The sequence below is a fragment of the Podarcis erhardii genome (assembly GCF_964252035.2).
Source record: "Podarcis erhardii genome assembly, chromosome: 1".
NCBI classification, from domain to species: Eukaryota; Metazoa; Chordata; class Lepidosauria; order Squamata; family Lacertidae; genus Podarcis; species Podarcis erhardii.
In genome coordinates this window covers 57,451,449-57,473,423 of record NC_138497.1, presented here as the reverse complement: position 1 = coordinate 57,473,423, position 21,975 = coordinate 57,451,449, and the positions used below count along the sequence as shown (strand labels likewise).

At 41.3% G+C, this 21,975-nt stretch overlaps 1 protein-coding gene across 2 annotated transcripts in view; it reads left to right on the top strand.

Moving 5' to 3' along the window:
• The window catches only part of TRIM44 (tripartite motif containing 44), an 83,765-nt gene extending 75,515 nt beyond the window's left edge, over positions 1-8,250 (top strand). The window contains exon 5 of one of the 2 annotated variants that reach the window (XM_081836207.1): positions 8,099-8,250. In XM_081836207.1, coding sequence (XP_081692333.1) covers positions 8,099-8,186 — 88 coding nt within the window. In that variant the 3' untranslated portion in view covers positions 8,187-8,250. Of the gene's footprint in view, positions 1-5,874; positions 6,012-8,098 lie in introns of those variants that run through there. The other variant, XM_081836208.1, reaches the window with a different exon arrangement.
• Positions 8,251-21,975: the final 13,725 nt, after the last annotated feature.

Sequence of the window (21,975 nt, the reverse complement as noted above, 5' to 3'; positions counted from 1 at the left end):
AACTGGTTGTTGCTAAGTCCCAGTTCAGATGCATCAATGGCTTCCTGCCATGTGAATGAGGTCTTGGGTTCAGGTGTTCCACTCTGCTCTCTCCGTCTTGGCACCCAAGAGGAACTTGGATGCATCTGCTTCCACTTTCAAAACAAACCACAGTTCCTTGACCTGTCCAGACATTGGGAACTGTAGTTTGATTAAACTGAAGCCAAGATCAAACTGTGGCTTCAAACGTTGGCTTCCTTTAATGAGCTATCAATTAAACAAACCACTTTTGAATGTGAACAGGACTGTTTACATGTGTATGTGAACATATGGTTTACTTTGGAAGTATCTCTTTTGCTTTAACCTCCTCTTATCTTTTGTATACCAGGAGCAGCAGGTATGGGAGGGGTCAGGGATGATGTGCATGGAGGGGTCAGGGATCCATCTAGCAGGAATATAGGCTTTCCCCATTACATCTGAAGCAGGCCTTAGAAGTGCTAGACAACCACTTGGTTCGATCCAACAGAGACAGGTCTTAATCAGCTGCATGTATATCTCTGTTTCACAGACTGTTAACAGCACTGTGGTATGGAATAAAACACCAACACTTCTGTATTCTGCAGAGCAGCAAAGTTAGTTCTGGACATGTGTGCTGCTGACAATTGCAGGCTCTGGGGACAGTATAGTCCTGTGGGTGGTCAACAAGGAGAAGGTGGGTCAGCAGTAAAAGTACTACATACAGGAAACAGGAAGCAACTGTGTCATCTCCTTATTTTGCAAGGCTACCCAAGTACTAAATGTACTGGCCCAATCTGGAGTTTTGACCATACAGAAATCACAACCTAGAAATCATTTTATTCCCCTGAAATATGCTTGTCTATGTTAGCATCACAGTGCATAGAGCAAAAAATAAAATAATATGACATGCAAAAAGACTGAAACCTGCCACATCATTCACCCCTCACAAGAGACAAGCATCTTATGCCTCTTTTCTTCAATTTTTCATTGATATTCATGGGATTCTAAATTAATAAAGAGCATCAGAGGGTTTTGGGAAGCTTCTCTACTAATACTGTCATATTCCCTGATTCCCAGAATCTGATCTCCTTAGCGAGAGTGTCAGTTTTCTGGTAAATAAGTTTTGGAGGCAAAGGGGGAGTGATAAAAGAGGGGCTGGGTGGAAGGAGCACTAATAATAATTCTAGCTCATCACTGCAGATGTTGCTCTTGGTGACATGCTAATGAGTGGCACATGCGCTGCCGTTCCAAAGAAACATTGTTGCATATAATGTACAGAAATTGTTCTGAGAGCTTTCGAGGTGAGAATGCGCCACGCACGGCAGAGTCTGTGAGCTGCTTTTGAAACAGCTGTGTTTTTTGCTGCCTCCATCAGGGCTCCTGTGAAATGTAACCCCATCTACATTTCAAGCTTGTGTTTTTTGAAACAAAGAACCTGGAAGCTGCTTCACACATGTCTAATTTTCTGCATGGATATGCATAGAGAAGTTCACATACACTGTCACACCCACAGGTCACAGCCACAAGAGGGGTGGGAGGGGGGAGATGTTTGCCTGATGCTTTCTTTTGTCAATCAGTATGTAAAACTCAACCACTTTCCCTTCCATGCACATCTAGGGTTCCTGGGTCTGTAGCCTCCAAACGTTTCTCTGGCGTGTCCACTCCACTCTGTTGATGACAATAGCAGAACGCTCATGTCTGAAGATTGTGTGGGACATTTTGCTGCAGCCCCATTTTCTCACTGGCTACCCCTTTAAAGTGAATCTCTCTCTGTGTGATGATTGTGAGCTTACCTGCCCCAGTCAGGATCCCAGAGCCCTAACATCCCCAGCCCAGAGCCAGGTAAGTGAGGCCCATGAACTTTGAGAAGGAGGCGCAAGGCTCTGGCAGGGTCCTAGAGCTCCCCCCACCCGCCTTCCCAAAGCTGGGCAAGCTCTTACAATACTTTGGTAAGGAGGCGTGAGGGCTCTAGGACACTGCCAGAGCCCTCATGGCTTTTTCCCAAAGCCAGGCAAACTCCATCCCTTTCCAGGAGATCCTGGCTTTTTTGTATGTATATGTGTGCTCCCCCTCAACCAAACCTTCACTCAAGATGCGAGTTACCTGCAATGGATTGGCATGCATACATATTACCTTGGTACCAAAAAATGAAATAAGGAACTCCTCTGCCCAAAAAGAATGGTGCTTCATTATACTAGGGCTCTTAGGGATCTGTTTTCAATTACCAGGGCTGGGTCCTTGAATGTGTGAGAGAAAATACCTCTGAGTACGCGAGGAGCACATTATCTTGACTACTGAGCAATTGGAAGTTATTCATGCCCACATGCAAATTTAGAAACGTGCAGGCTCATGGTGTGACAGTTGTTTGGGCTTCAGCCCCAGCACCATTCATTTTAGACATGGACCACTGCCTCCACTCCCAGCATAACACGCCCTTAGAGAGCACAAAAGCCCCTTTTTGGTTTCCTCCCTGTGCCCTTCCTAGTTGCTCTTTCTCGCTTCCAGAACTCTTTCTACTCCCCATCCACACATCTTGTGCCAGGAATCTTCTTCAATACCAGTGGGAAACCCAGAGTGTCCATCCTTGCTTCTCTAAGTGGGATGGGTGGGTTCTCCCACCTCCCTTTTCAGCCACAGCAGCTGAGTTCTTTCCAAAATAAGACAGACTTCTGAGGCAGCATTGGTGGGAGCTTTGGTTGCCTGAGGGAGGCTGGTGGCTCTGCTGGGATTTAGGTGAGACTATAGGATTATAGGTGAGACCACCCACCCACCCATCCATTCTTCAGACCACCCCTGTCCCCACTCAACTAAACAGTTCAAGGACTGTAAGTTTTTCCCCCTTCTCTTCCTCTCCAACTCATGTGCTTCTTTGTGGGAAAGCTCTAGAACGTGAGAAGAACGCAGTATAGTCGTGAGAAGAACGCAGTATAGATATGTGCCGTTTTGCCATATACAGGTGTGAACGGAAAACCCCAACTGACACAGCAGCTATTTTCTACACAGAAGTGCCAATCTGTATAGAAATCTCTACTATATGAAGCAGCTCATAGTAAGAAGAGAGAGTTTTCCTCTTGTGCCTTGAACTGTTTTCCTTTCCTAGAACAGGAAGGCTATTCCTTCGGCTCCTCCCCATCCTATTCTGGAATCCTCTTTAGTCCAACAACTAAGGGAAATGATTTTGCTACCATGAAAATATATAGGAAAGTAAATTGATGGAGTTATTCATGTTGCCCTCACCACCTCTGGCTGTGTAAGCAAAGAACAGGATGAGGTCATTGACTCCATCATCCCATTTCCAGTATATTTGGTTGCGTGGCCATAAATGGCCACTCAGCATATGACATCATTTGCTTCATTTAGGGTCTGAGCACTTTGACCAGGTGCACATCCCTTTCCCGCATCTCAGTGCCTTCAAGTCCCTTTCCCAACAACACCATTAAAATCATTTATAGAAGACCAATATGACTAAAACTAAATGCCAGCTGTCTCCAAGGGAAGGCCATTACATCCAGATCAGTTAATGTATTGGGAGCAGTTGGAATCATATGTAGGTTGAGTCCGGACAATAGCTCCCTATATTTCCTCAGCATTTCCACCTTAAAGGGATATTTTCAAAGTGGGTACCTGCAAACTACCAGGGCTGGGATGGAGAAGGGGGGAATGAAGAAGGACTCCCAATGAACTGTTGAGAAAGGGTAGAAATAGGTGTAACATAGGTGCCCTGTGGATAGCTCAGGCGATAGAGCATGAGACTCTTAACCTCGGGGTTGTGGGTTTAAGGCCCACATTGGGCAAAAGATTCCTACATTGCAGTGGCAAAAGATTCATGCATTGCAGGGGGTTGGGCCAAATGGCCCTCGAGTTCCCTTCCAACACTTATGACTCTATGAAAACAAGGTGTAGACTGTAGACATTAGTACATGGAGACTGTGGGTGCTGAGTGTACACCAGTCCTTCATAATCCTTATTGAGATGCACCTCTAACAAGGACACGGTGATTCATGTTGTTACTGTTGGTGTCACTCAATGAAGAGCATAAGGTTCAAGTTGTCAGATGATGAAATATCTCAAGAGTTACTTATCATCCTTCCCTGTGATGGGTATGGGAACTCTGGTATGCACCTGGAGTTCCCATTTACACTTGCATTTCAATGGGGCTTCACATCTGTGTGATCCTTTCCTTTCTATTAAAATGAACTTATTGAGCCATATGTTCCTTGTGCATTGCAGCACAGTCTTTCTGCCAGGCCAGAGGAATTGCCATTGCGACTCCATTTCCAGTTGTGAGGCTGGAGTGGAAGGCTGGGCTCTGAGCAGCCTTGCATCACTTCTTTTCTAAGTTAGCATGATCCACCATTAAGATTACAACTGGAGAGTCAAGGGAGTATATATGGGGCTGTTGATAGGGCTACAGTTTCATGAAATGCCCTCAGTCTCTGCATACTACAATCTTTATCAAATCTGTAAGTGCCCTTAAAGCAGTTCATTGATTTTTAGCTCCTGAATTTGTCTCCTGCGTCTGCTTCCTGATGCCACGTCCTCCCCTTTGGCTGTTAAATGTTTTCCAATATCCCACCTGTGTTTCCGCCCCCACCAGCATTTCTCCCCTAGCAGTAGCTTTACAGCTATATGTGCTTGAATGATATCTTACATAAACTCATTCTCAAGACACCTTGAAGGGGGGTTGGTTCGTTGGTTGGTTGGTGTGGGTTTTTCTTTCTCATTTTTTGCCTGTTCCAGATGATGGATAGGCAGTAAAATAGACTGTGTGGAAGATGAATACACTGGGGAGCATCTCGCCATGTGTCACAAAACGCTCAAGACTTCCCGGGATCTTCACTGCATTAGCAAGCGTTCTGCTGCCGCTCTGCAGAAATGGATTGCGACAGATTGGACGTGCCACTTGCACCCCTCCTGCCACCTCTCTTTTGCCTGTTGATTTCCCCCCAAACCTTTATGGTTACATGCAGGTATACAAGCAGTGACAGTGACAACAACAAAAAGCTACATAAACTTGACGGCCAGAAAATAGCAATAAAATCATGCTGTATTAAAAGTGAGAGGAGTAGAAGGGGGAATGAAGGCTGTGGTTTCTCAGAGGGAATTATTTTGGTTTGGGCCTTGTTGCTCAAGGGGCAGTCTGCAGTCCCACTGAACCCCCAAGTCTCTGCGTTCCTCTCCCATCACTCTGCACCTATACTGTTGCTCATGTGATATTTCAGTTTCCGTAAGGAACCACGGTGCCTGAGACTTAGCTTTTGCTGTTCTGCTGAGCAAGAGGCAAATGAGAGCAAGAGGCTGGTCTGCACCATAAGTTGAGTAACTTCTGTTTACAGGTTTACACAAAGTGGTTGCCCAATGCTCTAGGGACCATGAGATGGCCAGTGTTCATGCTGGGAGTACAAATGCTCCCTAACTTGGTCTAATTTTCTCGTTTTGCTTTGCTTTGCTTTTTGTTTTGTTATACCTGTCTGCTGCAATTGGTTGCTGCCCTCCTTTCCCTGAGTGTTGGTAGATGTGGATGCATATCTGTTGAAAGCTGTTCATAGCTGCAGCACGGCAGGTCATGCCACAAGCAGATGTCTCATGAGAAAGGCAGATTTTGTATTCACAGATGTGTATAGATTTAACCAGATTCCTTGCATTGGGTGGGAAAGGTGCTCCTCATTTTCCTCTTGCTTATTTCTACAACATGCTTAGATACTGCCTTCTCTCCACATCTGCTTCAGTTTTATTGCCTGCTCTGTTAACTCCCATCTCATCTTCTCATTATCTTCATTGATTCTGTGTATTAGTTTATTCAACCCCAATTCACTTAATTACTGTGAGAGGCTTTTTCTCAGTCTGCACAAACTTTGTCCCCCCTCTCTCCTTAAGGCTAACCTGAAAAAAACAGATGTGTTAATTGGCTGTTCCAGCTGCAAATCCTGACCTACTTGGGTGAGCTGTGTTCCTTCCTTTCCACCCGCAAACACAATTCATTGAACCAAGACACCCGTTTGTGCTCAAGGTATAACATACTGTTAGTCTGCCCAACACACTTTCACAGTGGGGGAAAACAGGTAGATCCTATTTATACTTCAGACTGATATACTTGTTCTGTATACTCTATCACTCCAACAGTTAGGATACTTTGGAGAACAGGCGTGGGTTCCCTGGGAAGAGGGAATGCCTGATACGAGTTTTTCTTTTGGTGTGAAGGGAGTGTAGCTCTAGAGAACACATGCCTTGCCTGTAGAAGATCCAAGATTCGAAACCTTCCTCCTGGGAATAATGTCACCAGAAATCAAAAAAGAAATTAGACCACTTTTTATGTACACAACAGTAGCAGCCAGGATCTTAATTGCAAGAAACTGGAAAAGTGACAAAACACCTACGATAAATGAGTGGCAGGTCCAAATGATAGAATATTTACAGATGGCCATGATGACAGAGAGAATTAGAGGTTATCCAAAACAGAAAGTACAGAAAGAATGGAAAATCTTTAAAGAGTATCTGGAAAAACAGTACAATAACAAATATCTCCTGACAGAAATAGAATGATCCTTGTAAAACAGCAAATATAATGGTTTTTTTATATCTGACGAAAACAGAGAAAGCAATACAATAATTTGGATCTGTGTGTGAAAAAATAGTAGAAATAATAACACAATGAGTCTAATCAGAAGTCAAATGTGTTTATTTTGTTTTGTTTTCCTTTTTTTCTTTCCCCTTTTCTCTCTTTTTTTCTTTATTCTATCCCTCCCTTCTTTTTCCTCTTCTTTTTTCTTTTTTGTGCCTCCTTTCTTGGTCTTTCTCTTTTTGATTTGTTAAGAAAGAGATCAAGACATAAAAGTGTAATATGAAAACTTCAGTAAGTTAAAAGTGATGTTGTGTAATTTTTCTGTTACTATTTATATATTGTTAAAATTGGTTAATTGTAATGAATTGATGTACTGTGGGTTTTTCCTTTGTTATTGTTGAATTCTAAATAAAGTATTTTTTAAAAAAAGAAGATCCAAGGTTCAAACCATGTCATGTCAGGCTAAGAGACTCTGGTGGCATCGTGGCTTTCCTGTGGTGTCTGAACTCAGGAAACTGTGGTTTGCATAAACTATAGTTGTGCAGAAAAGGCCAGGATTTGCAGTCAAGGATTGCTCCTGTTTTGCTTTGAAACCTTAAGCAAACCATTGTTCCATGAGTATGAATATCTTGGCAAACTGTGGTTAGCTGAGGGTTAGAAGGCGTGCTTTGCATACGGAAAGCCCCAGGTTCAGTTCCTGCCGTCTCCACTTTAAAGGATTTAGTAGCAAGTGGTGGGAGAGATCAGTATTGTGTATTCTGATTGGCAGTGGCTTTCTGGGGACTCCAGCCTAGGCCTAAATGAATGAATAGCCTGACGTGGAATGTCTTTAACCATCATTTTCTGTTTGAGCTGAACCTTTTCAAGGTGTTTCATAAAGATTTACCTTGTTTAGGAAGAAGTGTTAAGAAATAAACAGAGAGAGATCAATGGTTTAAGATTAAAAATGAATTGAGGATTTTAAAGAATCCTTTAACTTGATGGAATCCTTAAAACTAGTGGGACTGAGCTATGTGATAATAGCATAAAAAAAACTTTGTGTAATGCACAGCCAAGGCAAGGCACTAGAAGATGAGTGAATCCTTTAATCACTGCAGAACAGCTGCCAGCTCTTGGTCTAACTTGGGAGGCTAGTAGTATTTAAGACAAGGGATGTTTTCTTTTTAGCAATAGCAGTAAGCAGCCGTATTCCTCCCTCACTGAGGCTGTGGAAGTTGTAGAAGAACAGTGAATGCAACTACTGAAAGCACCATCTTTGTTGGGTTGGAATATGGTGCATGTGTGTTCTTGGAGCTAAGCATTGCTTAGCCATTTAATGGCCATCACCTTGCCTTTGATGGGAAGTTCTTGATGTCATTTTGAATATACCTTACATCAGCCTAACTCTATGAACTAGGTATTCATACTTCTGGTGTGAATGTGTGGACACCATAGGCCTTGACATCACATGCAGTAATAATTCCTTTTCCTACTGTAATTCACAGGTTTAAAGGCAAGTCTGAAAACTTCTCTGTTTATTCTCCCCCCCCCCCCATTTAGGCCTGACTCTCTCCCTTCACCAAGTCCTCCCCAAAGGAATAGGCGATACAACGATGACGATCCTTCACCTGCCAATGGACCCTGTTGAATCCGCAAAGGTTGTTGAGCTTCTGAGGACATGTGCAGGTTTTTTTTTTTTTTTAATCTAGCAGCTACAACTTTATAATACAGGCACACAATGTATGGTGCGGTCCTGGTAAGTGTTAGAGATATGGTGTGAGTAGTAGGAGGTCAGAATTCATATCTCTCTGAGCCAAGAAGCTTTCTGTGGGTTGCCTTGAGCAAGTCATTATCTCTCTGCCTAATCTAATCCACAAGATCATTAGGATAAATTGAGACAAGAACATGTTGTGATCTGTCCTGTGGCCAGGAAAACAAGTCTTTAAAAAGTCAAAGTAATGTGTTTGATGCTTCCATAATGTCTTAAGAGATAAAAGATATGAGGCATGCCACTTAAATGTCCCAAATCTTTTGGGTCACATCAGCTGAGAAACAGGAGTACTGACCAATTCACAGGCAACCAAAGAGATGAGAAAATCCCCAAAGTTGTAAAGGTCTTTTATTATGTTTGCTGTTGTAGAGCAACAGAACCAATGTGTTTCACGGTCAAAGAACATTATGGGATCAAATCAGGAAGGTGATGAATTGGATTGAAATTGAGTTAATTGAACTTACTTACCATTGAAATCAATTGGACTAAAGTTGTTTCTAACTTGTCCCATAAGGAATCTACTTTTATATCTTAAAATGTCTAACCAATTAGAGCTGATGCAGTGATAGTCTTTTCAGATCTGTTAGGAAAAAGTACTCCATTTTTATCTACTTGTGATTGAGACATGTTGAGAGTGTTTATTAATAAGTAATAATATTAATAGTTGTTGTTGCTTAGTCATTTAGTCGTGTCCGACTCTTCGTGACCCCATGGACCAGAGCACCCCAGGCACTCCTGTCTTCCACTGCCTCCTGCAGTTTGGTCAAACTCATGTTGGTAGCTTCGAGAACACTGTCCAACCATCTCATCCTCTGTCATCCCCTTCTCCTTGTGCCCTCATATTATCCCTGCCAAGAAAACTCCATGGATAATATTAATAGTAGTAGTAATAATATTTGCATTTTTTTATGCAATGGAGTTGCCTTCTGCTATGACATGTAAGGACGGCTTACCTGCGGCAGACTTTATTTTTTATAACCTCTCCTCCAGTCTCTTGTCTTGAAAGCAGTGAAGCTTGTTAGTTGCTTAGGGCACTTGAGAATCTGACTGACAGGATCTAATCTACTAAGGGAAACTGTCATGTGCGAAGGATCCCAAAATAATGCAAGAATTGGGACCAGAGTCCATCCCTCACTTGAAACCTGAGATTTGGGACATTTAAGTGGCATGCCTCATATCTTTTACCTCTTAAGATTTTGTTCATGCCTGAAATTTTTGCTACACTACTTTCTGGGCAGTTATTTAAAATATCCCTTTTCTGTCCATTTTTAAAACAGCAGAAGCGTATCTTCATGCTGCTGAAAGTATTTGTTTACCCTTTTACCCCTGCGTATATTCACCGACACTGTCTGTGCCTCAATAACACTAATGGCTTTTTGTTTTTCGCAATAAAGTTGATTCATGTCCTGGGGAAAAAGCAGCCAAGCCTAGCCTATCAGTAATATTTTAAAACCTCTTGGGATTTTTCACCCCCACACGCGGCAGTCAAAGTGAAAGGGAACAATAAAGCTTTGCTTTGGGTTTAATTCCAGGGGAGGCTGTGGATGCTGTTCAAACCCTAGGAGGCTTTTTTTTTCCTGCAGAGAAGGCTTCACAAAAGACACTTTGTTCCCTTTCGGGACAGATGCCACCAGCCAGTAGAGCGCATTTCTTAATTATTTCTCCAGGGTCGCACCGTTTCCCGATTGCTCACAAAACACTTTCATATAGATATGCTTGGAATGGCAGAAGGGGTGGAGATCAGCTCAGAAGATTTGCTTTTTATGCATGGTGTGGCTCGCCTTGTCTCGTCTCCACCAACTCGGATCTTGTTTCCTAGAAACCTTTGCTTGGCCTAAATTTATGGGACTGTTTTTATTAGGTTTCTCATCCCTCTCCCTCCCAACATCCACAATCTGCTTTGACTTTCCTGCTGTGCTTCTTTCTGCTTGAGACTAAGACCAAGTGCTCCAAAAACAAAAAAAATAATTATATACTCCCAGCTTTCCAGACTAGGGTTGAAGGTGCTGAGCTTCTGCATTGTGAAGAACACAGTGAGGTGTTTAGTGACGGTCCAATGATATTGAGACAAGACACCTTGGATTAGGGGAAGAAGGGAGAATCCACAATGCAGAGAAGATCTATCTAAGCCTGCCTGCTTTTACTCCAATGTTGTGATGCCTCTGCTTCCGCCACGGAATTAATGATTAAATCTTTATTCAGCAAATCTAGGAATAGATCCTGATCGTCACTAACTAAAATGAAAATTGACTCTTTTCTGCAACAAAAGAGGGTATTATTTTCCTGACTTCAGCAAGCCATCAAAATAAATAATAGCCTTTCAAACTTGCTGCTTAGGTCCTTGCTAGATAGCTCAATACAATGTGGCCATTGCAAAGTAGGAAGTGGGCAAATGCAAAGCTGTAGCAAGGGCTTTTTAGAAGTATGCATTGGGCAGAATCAGATGGAAAGTGGAAATCACATGAAACATCAAGGCATTTGTATAGAAGTCAAAACAATATCCTTTAAATCCCATGGGGTTACGTTGCAGTTGCCGGTTAGCTGGGTTGGTTAGAGCGTGGTGCTTATAACGCCAAGGTCACTGGTTCAATCCCCAAATGGGCTAGTTGCATATTCCTGCATTGCAGAGGGTTGTACAGTCATACCTTGGATCCCGAACACCTTGCAAGTTGAACGTTTTGGCTCCCGAACGCCGCAAACCCAGAAGCCAATCGGAAGCTGCGGCTTGGTTTCTGAATGTTTTGGAAGTTGAATGGACTTCTGGAACGGATTCCGTTCGACTTCCGAGGTACCACTGTATTAGATGATGCTCACAGTCCTTTCCAACCCTACAGTTCTAGTCTAATAATTATGTCCAGCATGCAGATATTGGAGACGTGTAGCAAATTCAGATTGCCAGAAGTTGTGGATAGCTGTGTCTCTGCCTCATAATGATGAGCTGAAGGAATAACCGGTGTTCTTTTGGACCAAAGAAAGAACATTGACCTCTGAGTTATGTCCAAAAATAACGCTTGAATATGTAGGTGTAACTCTTAAGTAAAAAAATCTATCCTAGTTCAGAACTTGCTGGCAGGAGTTGGTATTGGCACACCCTGAATCCAACATCCTTTTAGGAAATGTTACATAGTCCCAGCAGGGAAAGCCCCCAAACCTTCGTTGAGCCATGGGTGGGAAAGACTAATGGGGAGCAGTGTCACAGAAACCTTACATGGTTGTTATCTGTGTTTTTACCTGCTCTGTGAATAGATGGAACGTCTCTGTATCTAGAACTGACAGTCCTGCCCTTGCAGGAAGCAGGAGGCTGACTTAAAATTTAACAAGCTCTTTGTGTCAATCATCTCAGGAGCATCCTTCAGAACACAGAGGTTTTGAAAACCCGTTTTTCATGGAGCTACCCATGGGTTAAAATTTAATCTCTGTCAAAGACATCTGCTGGGCTGAGAATGCTGTCTTCTTTCTTTAAAGGGGTTAGGAAGGATAGAACCACAGTGTAATACGCATTATTTAGCTTGCAGTGGGGACCTGCTAGACCCTAGCATGTTCCAACTGCATGTTCAACTTATTTCTGTTTCTCTTAAGTCATTTTTGGTCCAGGGTTTTGGCTAGTGATCAGACTGAAAGATCTAAGCAAGATAAGATGGTGATGTGTGTGTATTTAAGTCTCAGGGGAGGTAGATTTTATAGGTTGGTTATTGTAAGAGAAGACACTCTTGTCAGGAGTTTTAAATATAGTGTTGAAGAGGCAGAAAGGCAAGATGCTCAGAAGTCAAATCCTCTACTTCGGCACAATTTTTCCTTTAGAGTACGTGAATATACTTGCACACCATTCGCATGGACTCTAATGCACATTTTTGACAGAGGACATAGTGCTGTATCTTTACCCTCTAAGGAAGCTCCAAATAACCAAACCCACTGTCTTTTTTTAAGCAGTGGTTATAACTTACAGTTAATATGGTATGCAGCAAAATATTCCCTTTATCACACACCACAGATGGTGAGTGAATTGTCATAAAGGCAACCAACAAGGCTTGTGTCAAGGATGATGTACTGGTACAGACAGCTACTGTAAATAACAACACCTGTGGAAACAATAAATTTACAAATGGTTTGTAACCCAGTAACATCATAGTAGCCACAAAACACTCGCAGTGGAATATATCCTGGGTCTGTCGGATGATATTTGGTCATCCTCCTCCTCTAGCCCAGCTCCTCTAGCAGAGCAACCACCACAAGTTATGAAATGACTGCTTTTCTGCAGAATTTAATAGTACCGAGTTGCCAAGAAACACATGGTTTGAATTCTGGTTTCTCTCCTGAATCCATAGAACCTACTAAGTCCCATCAGTACCAGCCGGCAGCATGGCTGGTGGCCAGGCATGTTGGGAGTTCTAGTCCAGCATCTGAAGGTTCACCACAGGTTCCCCATCCCTGTCAGAGTACCTAAACTCGCAACTTTCCTAGAATTCACGCCATGCTTTCCTATTTCCCTTTTACTCACAGGAATTTTCCCTTGCAGAGGATGGTCCTACATTGAAAACTCCTGCGGTGAAGAAGTCCTTGGAAGATGATCTGAATCTTTGCCAGAAACAACAGTCGCCTTCTGCTTTTACAGTATGCTTCTCCTGCCTCCGAGACAACCTGTCTCTTCTCCCAGACACATCCTTTGCAAGCACACTTCTTTTCACGCCTAATGATTTATTCAATCATCAATCACCTTATTTCTACGGGTTGACAAACAATCTTCTCAAAGACAAGACTGAAAACGTGGTGCTTACGATGAATATAAAATGCCATCACAGTAAAAAGTGGAAATAACATGCTCATATTTTCATTTTAGTTGCAAGGTCCTCGACTAGGTTTCAGTCATTCAGTGCAGCTAAGATGGGGGGAAATAAAAGTTTGCTTTTTAAAAATTAGGCTTTCAATATATATTTGAGAATAAAATTTTAATTAACTGTAAAAGATGCTTTTGCTATAAATAACCTTTGGAACAGTGTCATTTTATTTTTAGTACATATATGAGCCTAATGCATCAGACACAAGCTACAGACCTTTAGCATCAACTCTCATTATGGGTTTCTGTGAGATTTTGAAAACCTGAAAAACTACAGTGTGGGATGACCAATATATTAAACTTCACAATTCTTTTTAAAGGACTTTTTATTTGCCTTCCTGCTTCTGACCTTGAAGTGTCATCATGTCTGTTTTGATAATTTGTTCCTCAAGCTTTTCTGTATACAATTAATAGTTTTACCTGCTGATGTGTACCTATATATCAACCCAAGTGGTTTGAGCAGTTTTTCTAGTAAACTGGAAAGAACTGTTATTGCTCTAGGCAAGTAGGAATAATTATAATGTATGCTGTAGTACGAATGATGATAATAAAGTGGCAAAACAAGACTCATCTGTGAATGCACACCATATTAGATCTTGAGATGTCCTTCCATTTCAGTCAGGCTGTTTGCTAGAAGCAGACTGCAGTTGCAGACCCTGAGGGTTAGATACAGGGGCGCCTCTAGGTTCTTAAAAGCTTCAAGGGCATAGGCCCATGATGCGAATTTGCATATGCTAATTTAAACAGAGGTCTCTGAGCAAATTAAGATGATTGGCGGCTGGGGTCTCGCTAGCACTGCGCCCTTTGCAACATACACAGCTGTCCTGTAGGTGAAGTAAAATTTCAAAATTTGAAGGTGGTACATCGTGGTGTTTGGAACTGGCACTGATTATGGGAAGGATCATAGCAGAGCACATCCTTCACAAGCTGAAGGTCCCAGCTCCGAATGGCATCTCCAGGTAAGGCTGGCAGAAACCCCTGTCCGAAAACCTTGGACAGCTTCTGCCCGTCAGCATAGACCACGCTAGGTGGACCAGTGCTCTGGCTTCGCATAAGGCAGCTTCCTATGTTGTTTTGATTACAATTTGTTTAAGTCTCCTTGAGTGGACTTTCTACCCTGAAAGGTGGCCTAAAAATATTCTTAAAATTATCATGGAACTTGAGAGCAATAAACTTGTGAGCCTTATGAGGGAAAGGTGGAAGCAAATGTTTTCCCACATAGGAAATGTTTGAGGAAGCTGCATAATTGATTATTTAGAGAAAGGATTTGGGAGTGTTGTGGTATTTTTTTAAGGAACTATCAAGGAAGTGCAAGAATGGTGGTTTCTAATTATAGCAAGTTACACATCTCAAGTTAATGCTTTCGAACTAGAACAGAGGCTCAGTGAAGAAAGATGCCCCCTAGAAAAAGTTCAGATCTTCCTCAGAAGACTACGAAGGTGGACATATCTGAAAGGACTCATTGGCCAGCATCCATGCAGCGGTGGTTGTGGAAAGTGGTGTGCTGGTGTCCTGAGTGCTGCTATCATCGAGTAACAAGGGGAGAGAGGGACTGTTATGCTACAAGTGCTGCAAGCAGATAGCAGAGCTGCAAAGTGGAGAAAGCATCCCATAAAGTCCAGTGTAGACGGATGACATCAGCACACCTTGAACCTCCTCAGGTATTGTTCTGTGAACTTACCTTCACAATGCAGCCTTAGCTCCCCACTGCCCTCCCCCCACTGCCTGTTACAAAAATGCCTTTTTCAGGATCTGTTTTTATTTTTTATTTTTGTTGATATTATACATACTCCCTCTGCCATACTAAAGGCAGGTAAGCTGAAAGCGATATGGAAGCAATGGTTTAAATGTGCATTTCCAGGTAATTAGCCCAATGTCCTTTGCTATGGAAATCACTTGGTGAGATGCCAGTACATTTTGAAATGACCATCCCTGGCCCAAACCAATTACCCCTGCCTTATCAATGAGGCTGACACTTGGAAGTGATAAACTCTGCAAGTCCAGACTCTTTAATGTTTTAAGGAAACACAGCTGGGAAATCTCTTTAGCACAGTAAGTGAAGGCAATTTTTTTTATTTAAAAAATAGTCATGGCCACCTGACTTGCACTGAAGTTAGCATCTTAAATTGGTTCAGTTCCTAGAAGCCAGCTCCCATGGGGCTAAGATATATATCACCTTTTCCTGGGATCTTTTGTGGGTGGGGCAGGAATGGTTTGTTTTTTGTTTTTGTTTTTGCTTATAGATGCTGTCAGAATTCCAAGCAGAAATTTTTGTCCATCTGATTGCTAAAATATGTAATTCAGACTGTCTGTCTGGCATATAACAACCCCATTGTAAGGCTTGTCTATAGAAGTTAGCTTTTTGTTTCTTTTCTACTGTTTCTAGTGTCTTCCATACACACTTGCCTGTGTTATGTTATGATTTGCCTGTATCTCTCCATTATCAATAAAAACAATTTTCCCCATTTGCTGCGTTCTGGATTGAGCTGAACTAGCACATTTCTCAAATCCATGAGCATGCCTAGCTGTTTGGCAACATTTCGGACATAGAATTGTATGGTTGGAAGGGATGTGAGAGGAGTCTGTAAAGGGAGGAAGGACAGTATGATTTTATGCATATGTGTGCTAGGCTACCCTCCTTTCTACTTTGGAGGGCTTTGGGAGGAATCAGAAAATTTCATTAGAAGGCTGGTAGTAACACAGAACTGGGTAGCTCAGGGGCATGAAATGTGGGGACACAAAACATCTTGGGGAAAAGAGTGATTTCCCATGACAGGCATATTCTCTGCTTAGGCCCCACTTGTTAGGGCACAGTTTCCCCCCTTTCTACTACAACCCATCAGTTTGCCTTTCTCCATTTGCTGATAACCCTATGGAATTCTTGGAAAATTTAGAGGAAGTGTCACTGTGCTGTAGATAGAACGGGACAGAGATATACGATAGAGGGAGGCAAATTATACTGAGGGTCTTTCCAGGCAATTATTTTCCCCTCTCACATAAGAAATGTGTAGTTCCAGGTTCCAGGCATACTTTTATCAACATAGTGCTTCTGTTGCAGGGATAATACTGCATCCCCCCCATCCCTTATCACTTAGAAGTTGGTTGTGAGCATTTGGAAGGAATCCAATGAGTAAGAAAAGATAGGCACATCAGTCGCTTTTGAGGTGTTAATCATGCAAAATGGGATCTCTGTGTAGAATTATTATTATTATTATTATTATTATTATTATTATTATTATTATTTATACCCCGCCCATCTGGCTGGGCTTCCCCAGCCACTCTGGGCGGCTTCCCAAAAAATATTAAAATACTATAATACATCAAACATGAAAAGCTTCCCTAAACAGGGCTGCCTTCAGATGTCTTCTAAAAGTGGCAATGTGTCAACATGTTGAGCCTGGGCATCTGAGAAAGGGAAGCCTATGCACAGATCATTCTGGGTTGAGAATTTGTGTGGAATACTCTGCACTTGGGCTTCCTCTTCTCACCCCTCCATTCATCACACATTGGAAAGAGTGGGGTGAAGAAGCCATTGGACACAACATGTCATGGACAGGGGTCAGCTTCGCCTGCTGAACAGCAACCTGAAGGGGGAGAAGGCGGAGCGACTCCACCTGCAGCTGATCAGACTTCAAGGACACAGGAAAAGGCAACAATGAGAACCAGCTGGCTTCAGCCACCTTAAGCAGAGAGCAGTCAGAGGATGGATAAATGCTTGTAGTTCCTGGCCTTTACTTCGAATGCTGACTTTGTCTCCAGGCAGGTACACCTCAGAGTCTCTTCTGGTTGGCCTCCCACTCCACTGAACTCTGCACGTCATTTCTCTGCAATGAGACTACAACACACCATACATTTCAATGCATGAATCGTGTGACTATCACATGATTGGGCAGACCTTTCTTGGCCCAGAAGTGCAGGAGATGAATCTGATGGTTTTTCAAGCCAATAGTTCTCCAGTGGCATCTGAAAAACATCATAAATTTTATATAATGATTGACAACTATATTTGAGATTCTTATTTTCCTCAGACACATAAAAGGATGCAAAAAGTGCTTCGTATGAAAACAGACAATAAGAGATACCAGTAATTCTGAAAAAATAAAATTACAACTTCAAAACAAAACTAAAATATAGGCAAACACCCCCTCTCTGCTGTCTTCCCAAAAGGATTTCAGTGGCTACTAGCCATAAAGACTATGCTCTATGTCTATTGAAGGCAATATGCCTCTGAAAGCCAGCAGGAAGAAATGGCAGGAGGGGAGAGTAACGCTGTGCTTAGCTCCTTCTTTTGGACTTACTATATGCATCTGTTTGGCCACTGTGCAGGATGCTCTTACGTTCCTCTGAAGCCTCCCATTTGTCTCTTGCTTTTTCTCAAAGAGTCTCTCTCTCACAACTTTCCAAGATGTTCATATGGGCCATTCTTCCGACATTCATTCAGTGTTGTACATTGGATGGAAAAGCTGCTCTCCAGCATCTCTTTCAGCACATACCTCTAGGTATGCTAGCTTGTCAGTTGTATAACTGCACAAAGAAGGAAAGTCAGTTGCTTACCTATAACTTTCTAGGCACAGGTAAGCAATTGGTTGTTTTCAGTGGCTTTTGTGGTCACCTGCTGTATCAGTAAAGCGCAGATGTGCTTATTCAGCTCTTTTCACCCAGAGAGAGCAACAAAGACCAAGAATGTTTGCAGAGAAATGGTATTCCCAGGTGAAGTTGTTCGCTGGAATTGGGAGTGGGAGTTTAGAGTATTAAATGAAAATGATGTTAAGCTTTCTGCAACTGGACGTAACAGGCTAGTTGTCATAGCGCTTGCAATGGAAATTACCATACTGAACCATTAATGTCACCCAGCCACTTTCGTCACCTCAGTTATTAGCAATATATATTAGCCACACACTGCTTAATGCCAGCATAGACTTCTAAGTGGTTTCCAAAGTATAAAAACCAGTTAGGCAAACATAAAAATGTAAACATCCATAATTAAAATGCACAATAAATCCGATTTTAAAAATTTAAATATAAACATATATAATTAAAATACGTAATAAAACAATCCCATTAAAACAACACAGCAATTCTACAATTAAATACACGGGGCTCCTAGAATTCTGCCAGTGACCACCTTTCTTACAACACAGAACGTTCCATAAATTGTGGCTTGGCATACAGATTCCTAAAGTCTTGTATGCCCATCATTCAACAATATTTGGGTGTGTATTTTTAGGAGGCAGACAGTGGTATTGCAAAGTCCGCTGCAGCTACATGCTACTACCCTTGGATAGAGAAGAGCAAGGGCAGCATTAAGGAATAAATCCAGGGGTTTTTTAATCATCTGAAAAGGCTTTCTTGTCTATCACAGATACGATGCTGAAGACATGCTCTGAAGGAGGTGATAAAATGTTTATTGGATATAGGAGGCTTTTGGCTACACAAGGGCTTTCCGGGGTAAATTGCCTTTCGTTGAGCCGATGGCTATTCTCAGTAAGAAGCTTCTGTTTGGTCTTGTTGGCATGGCAAACCCCCGCACCGTTTGCCCAGGGTCCTCTTTTAGCACATTATCAGTTTCCTTTCATGCCTGGGCTGAGTGACACCTCTTCCTCATTTTTGGCTCAGTAAAAATGACACGGAATTCAGTTCTGGCTTTCTAAGCAAAGAATCCAGTGGCAGAGCTCCCTAAGCAAAAGGGCAGCTCCAAACCCTCTACAGTGTGTCCAAGCCACTGCCAACACTCCCAGCAGACGCTCCCATTTAAAACGACAGATCAAATAGTGCAAATGCCTTTTGCCCCTGAGATGGGATGCTGTCTGCCTGCATATAAAATATTAAATTCAGTATCAATTATAAGAACGTTGAGCTGCAAAAAAAGAAATGAAATGCATTCTGTAAGTGAAGACTCTAGGCCAGAAAAAAATGATTTAAAATGGGGTGTTGTTGTTTTTTAAAAAAAGAAAGCAGCCTTTTAGTTTGTTTTTAACTGCTCTTAATTATTGAAATAAGATGTTGACAAATAAATCCTTGAGAGATAATGAGGATACTAATGAGAAGTAGCAACATAAATATGTTCATAAAATATATATTGAAAAGTAACAAAGGCAAGGGAATTTGATCCGGAAAATTAGCCTCCTTTCAAAGAGCCAGCTAATTAAGTAAGAGAAAATAAAGCATAGGACTAGATGACACATGGTTCAATATTAATAGCTACTGCTCAAAGCTTCAAACACATCCATGCCAGTCTGAAACTGGTTTCCAGTGAACAGAAATGGGTTGCGTAACTTCTGGTCTGAAACCAGTTCAATATTTTCTTCTAACGTCAGATCCAACAGCAAAGTAAAGCAATTCTAGGCAGTTGTGTGTCACTAGGACACGTGTAAATGGGGAGTTGCCTGTATTCGTTTTGTGAGGGGGTGAGGTGAGAAGAAATATTTCCAGCACTTACAGGAGTAAGAACATAAGCCGGCTGCATCAGGCCAAAGGACCAAAAAGTCCAGCATCCTGTTCTCATTTTTTTTTTTTTTTAAATTTTTATTAAGTTTTGCATAAGTATATTTCACAAACATACAAAAGACAAAAGACAAAAGTAAATAAAACAAACATAAAAAAGAAAAAAGACATACAATGCATACTACCTAAACAACACAACTTAACATTAATTTTACAACAACATTGATCGACTTCCCTTTATCTCGATTTCGGATAATGTTATCTTAGTTGTCTATCTGCTGTATCTATTCCAAAATGACATTTGTAACGTAGTAAGCGTTATCTCATGCCTACTGTGATTTTTTTTTTTTTTTGATACATATATATTTCTGATTAACATTTTGATGTACCCCTTGTCTCTATTTCCATATATGTTTTAAATTTATCCCATTCATTACTAAATTTTGTACGTTTTTGATTTCTTATTTTTTGTGTCAATTTTGCCAATTCTAAATAATCCAATAATTTAAATTGCCACTCCTTTAATGTTGGGATTTTTGGTGTTTTCCAGCACTGTGCTATGAGGGTTCTAGCGGCAGCTGTTGCGTATTGGAAAAAGGTCCTATCTTCTTCTTTGATATCCTTGCCAATTATCCCCAGCAGGAAAGCTTCAGGCTTTTTAACAAACGTATATTTGAGAATTTTTTTTAATTCATTATAAATAGATTCCCAAAATTTCTTGAGAATCTCGCACGTCCACCACATATGGAAGAATTCGCCCTCCTTGTTCTTGCATTTCCAACACAATTTATCACCTGTTCTATACATTTTATGCAATTTTATCGGCGTTATGTACCATCTGTACATCATCTTGTACATGTTTTCTTTGAGTGTCGTGCATGCTGAATAGTTCATATCTTTGCGCCATAAAGCTTCCCATTTATCAAATTCTATGTTATACCCTAGATCTACCGCCCACTTCACCATCACCTCTTTTACTTCCTCGTCCTTGGAGTCCCACTCAAGCAACTGGTTGTACATTTTTGATAGTAATTTTGTTTTACTTTCTATTATTTCAATCTGGAATCTGGATTTTTTCTCACTTATTCCAATCTTTTTGTCTTCCGTCCATATTGAATTTATTTGATGATATTGAATCCAACCAGTCAACTTATTTTTTATTTCTTCATATGGTCTAATCCTCCACCCGGATTCTGTTTTGGTTAGTAGGTCCTCATATGTCCACCGTTCCCCCTCAAGATTTGATTTTTTAATTGTTAAAATATCAATTGGTGATAGCCACCAGGGTGTTTTCTGCTCCAGCAATTTTTTATTCCTTTCCCAGACTTCCAGTAGCGGCCCTCTGAAGATATGGTTGGAAAAACCTTTATGGACCCTTCCCTTGTCTCGCCATAAATAGGCATGCCATCCAAATCTTAAGTTGAACCCCTCTAAGTCTAACAACTCTTTATTTTTAATAACGATCCAATCTTTTACCCAACAAAGGCATGCGGCCTCATAATATAACCTCAGATTTGGAACCGCAAACCCCCCCCTATCTCTTAGATCTGTAAGCAATTTGAATTTAATTCTGGGTCTTTTCCCCCGCCAAATAAATTTGGATAGTAATCTGTGCCATTCTTTAAATATTGCAATTCCCCTAATTATTGGAATGTTCTGGAATAGGAAGAGTAATTTGGGTAGTAAACTCATTTTAATCGCCGCCATTCTGCCCATCCACGAAAGATGTAATCTGTTCCATGTATCTAAGTCCTTCATTATTTCTTTCCATGTTTTCTTATAATTGTTTTCCATCAAATTTATATTTTTCATAGTTATCCAAATTCCAAGGTATTTAACTTTTTTGACTATTTTAATTCCAGTTTGTATCTCAAGCTCATTTTTGGTGTCTTCTTTCATATTTTTAGTCATTATTTTTGTTTTTTCCTTGTTCAGTTTGAATCCCGATAGTTTTCCAAATTCTTCCAGTAATTTTATAACTTTACCGATGCTCTCCTTTGGTTCTTCCAATGACAACATGAGATCGTCTGCATATGTTTTCAATTTGTATTCTTGCACGCCGATTTTTATGCCGCGGATCTCTGGGGTATTCCTTATCTTATTTGTTATTGTCTCTAAAACCATAATAAACAACAGCGGTGATAGAGGACACCCCTGTCGGGTACCTTTTGCTATTTCAAACTGTTCTGTCAAGTTATTATTTATTATTAATCTAGCTCTTTGTTGTGTATATATTGCTCTAACTCCTTCTAGGAATGTGCCCTCTATCCCTGTTTTTTCCAAGCATTTTATTAGGAAACCCCAGGAGACATTGTCGAAAGCCTTCTCGGCATCAACAAACAGTAAAGCAGCAGGAATTTCATTATGAACTTCTAGGTATTCAATGAT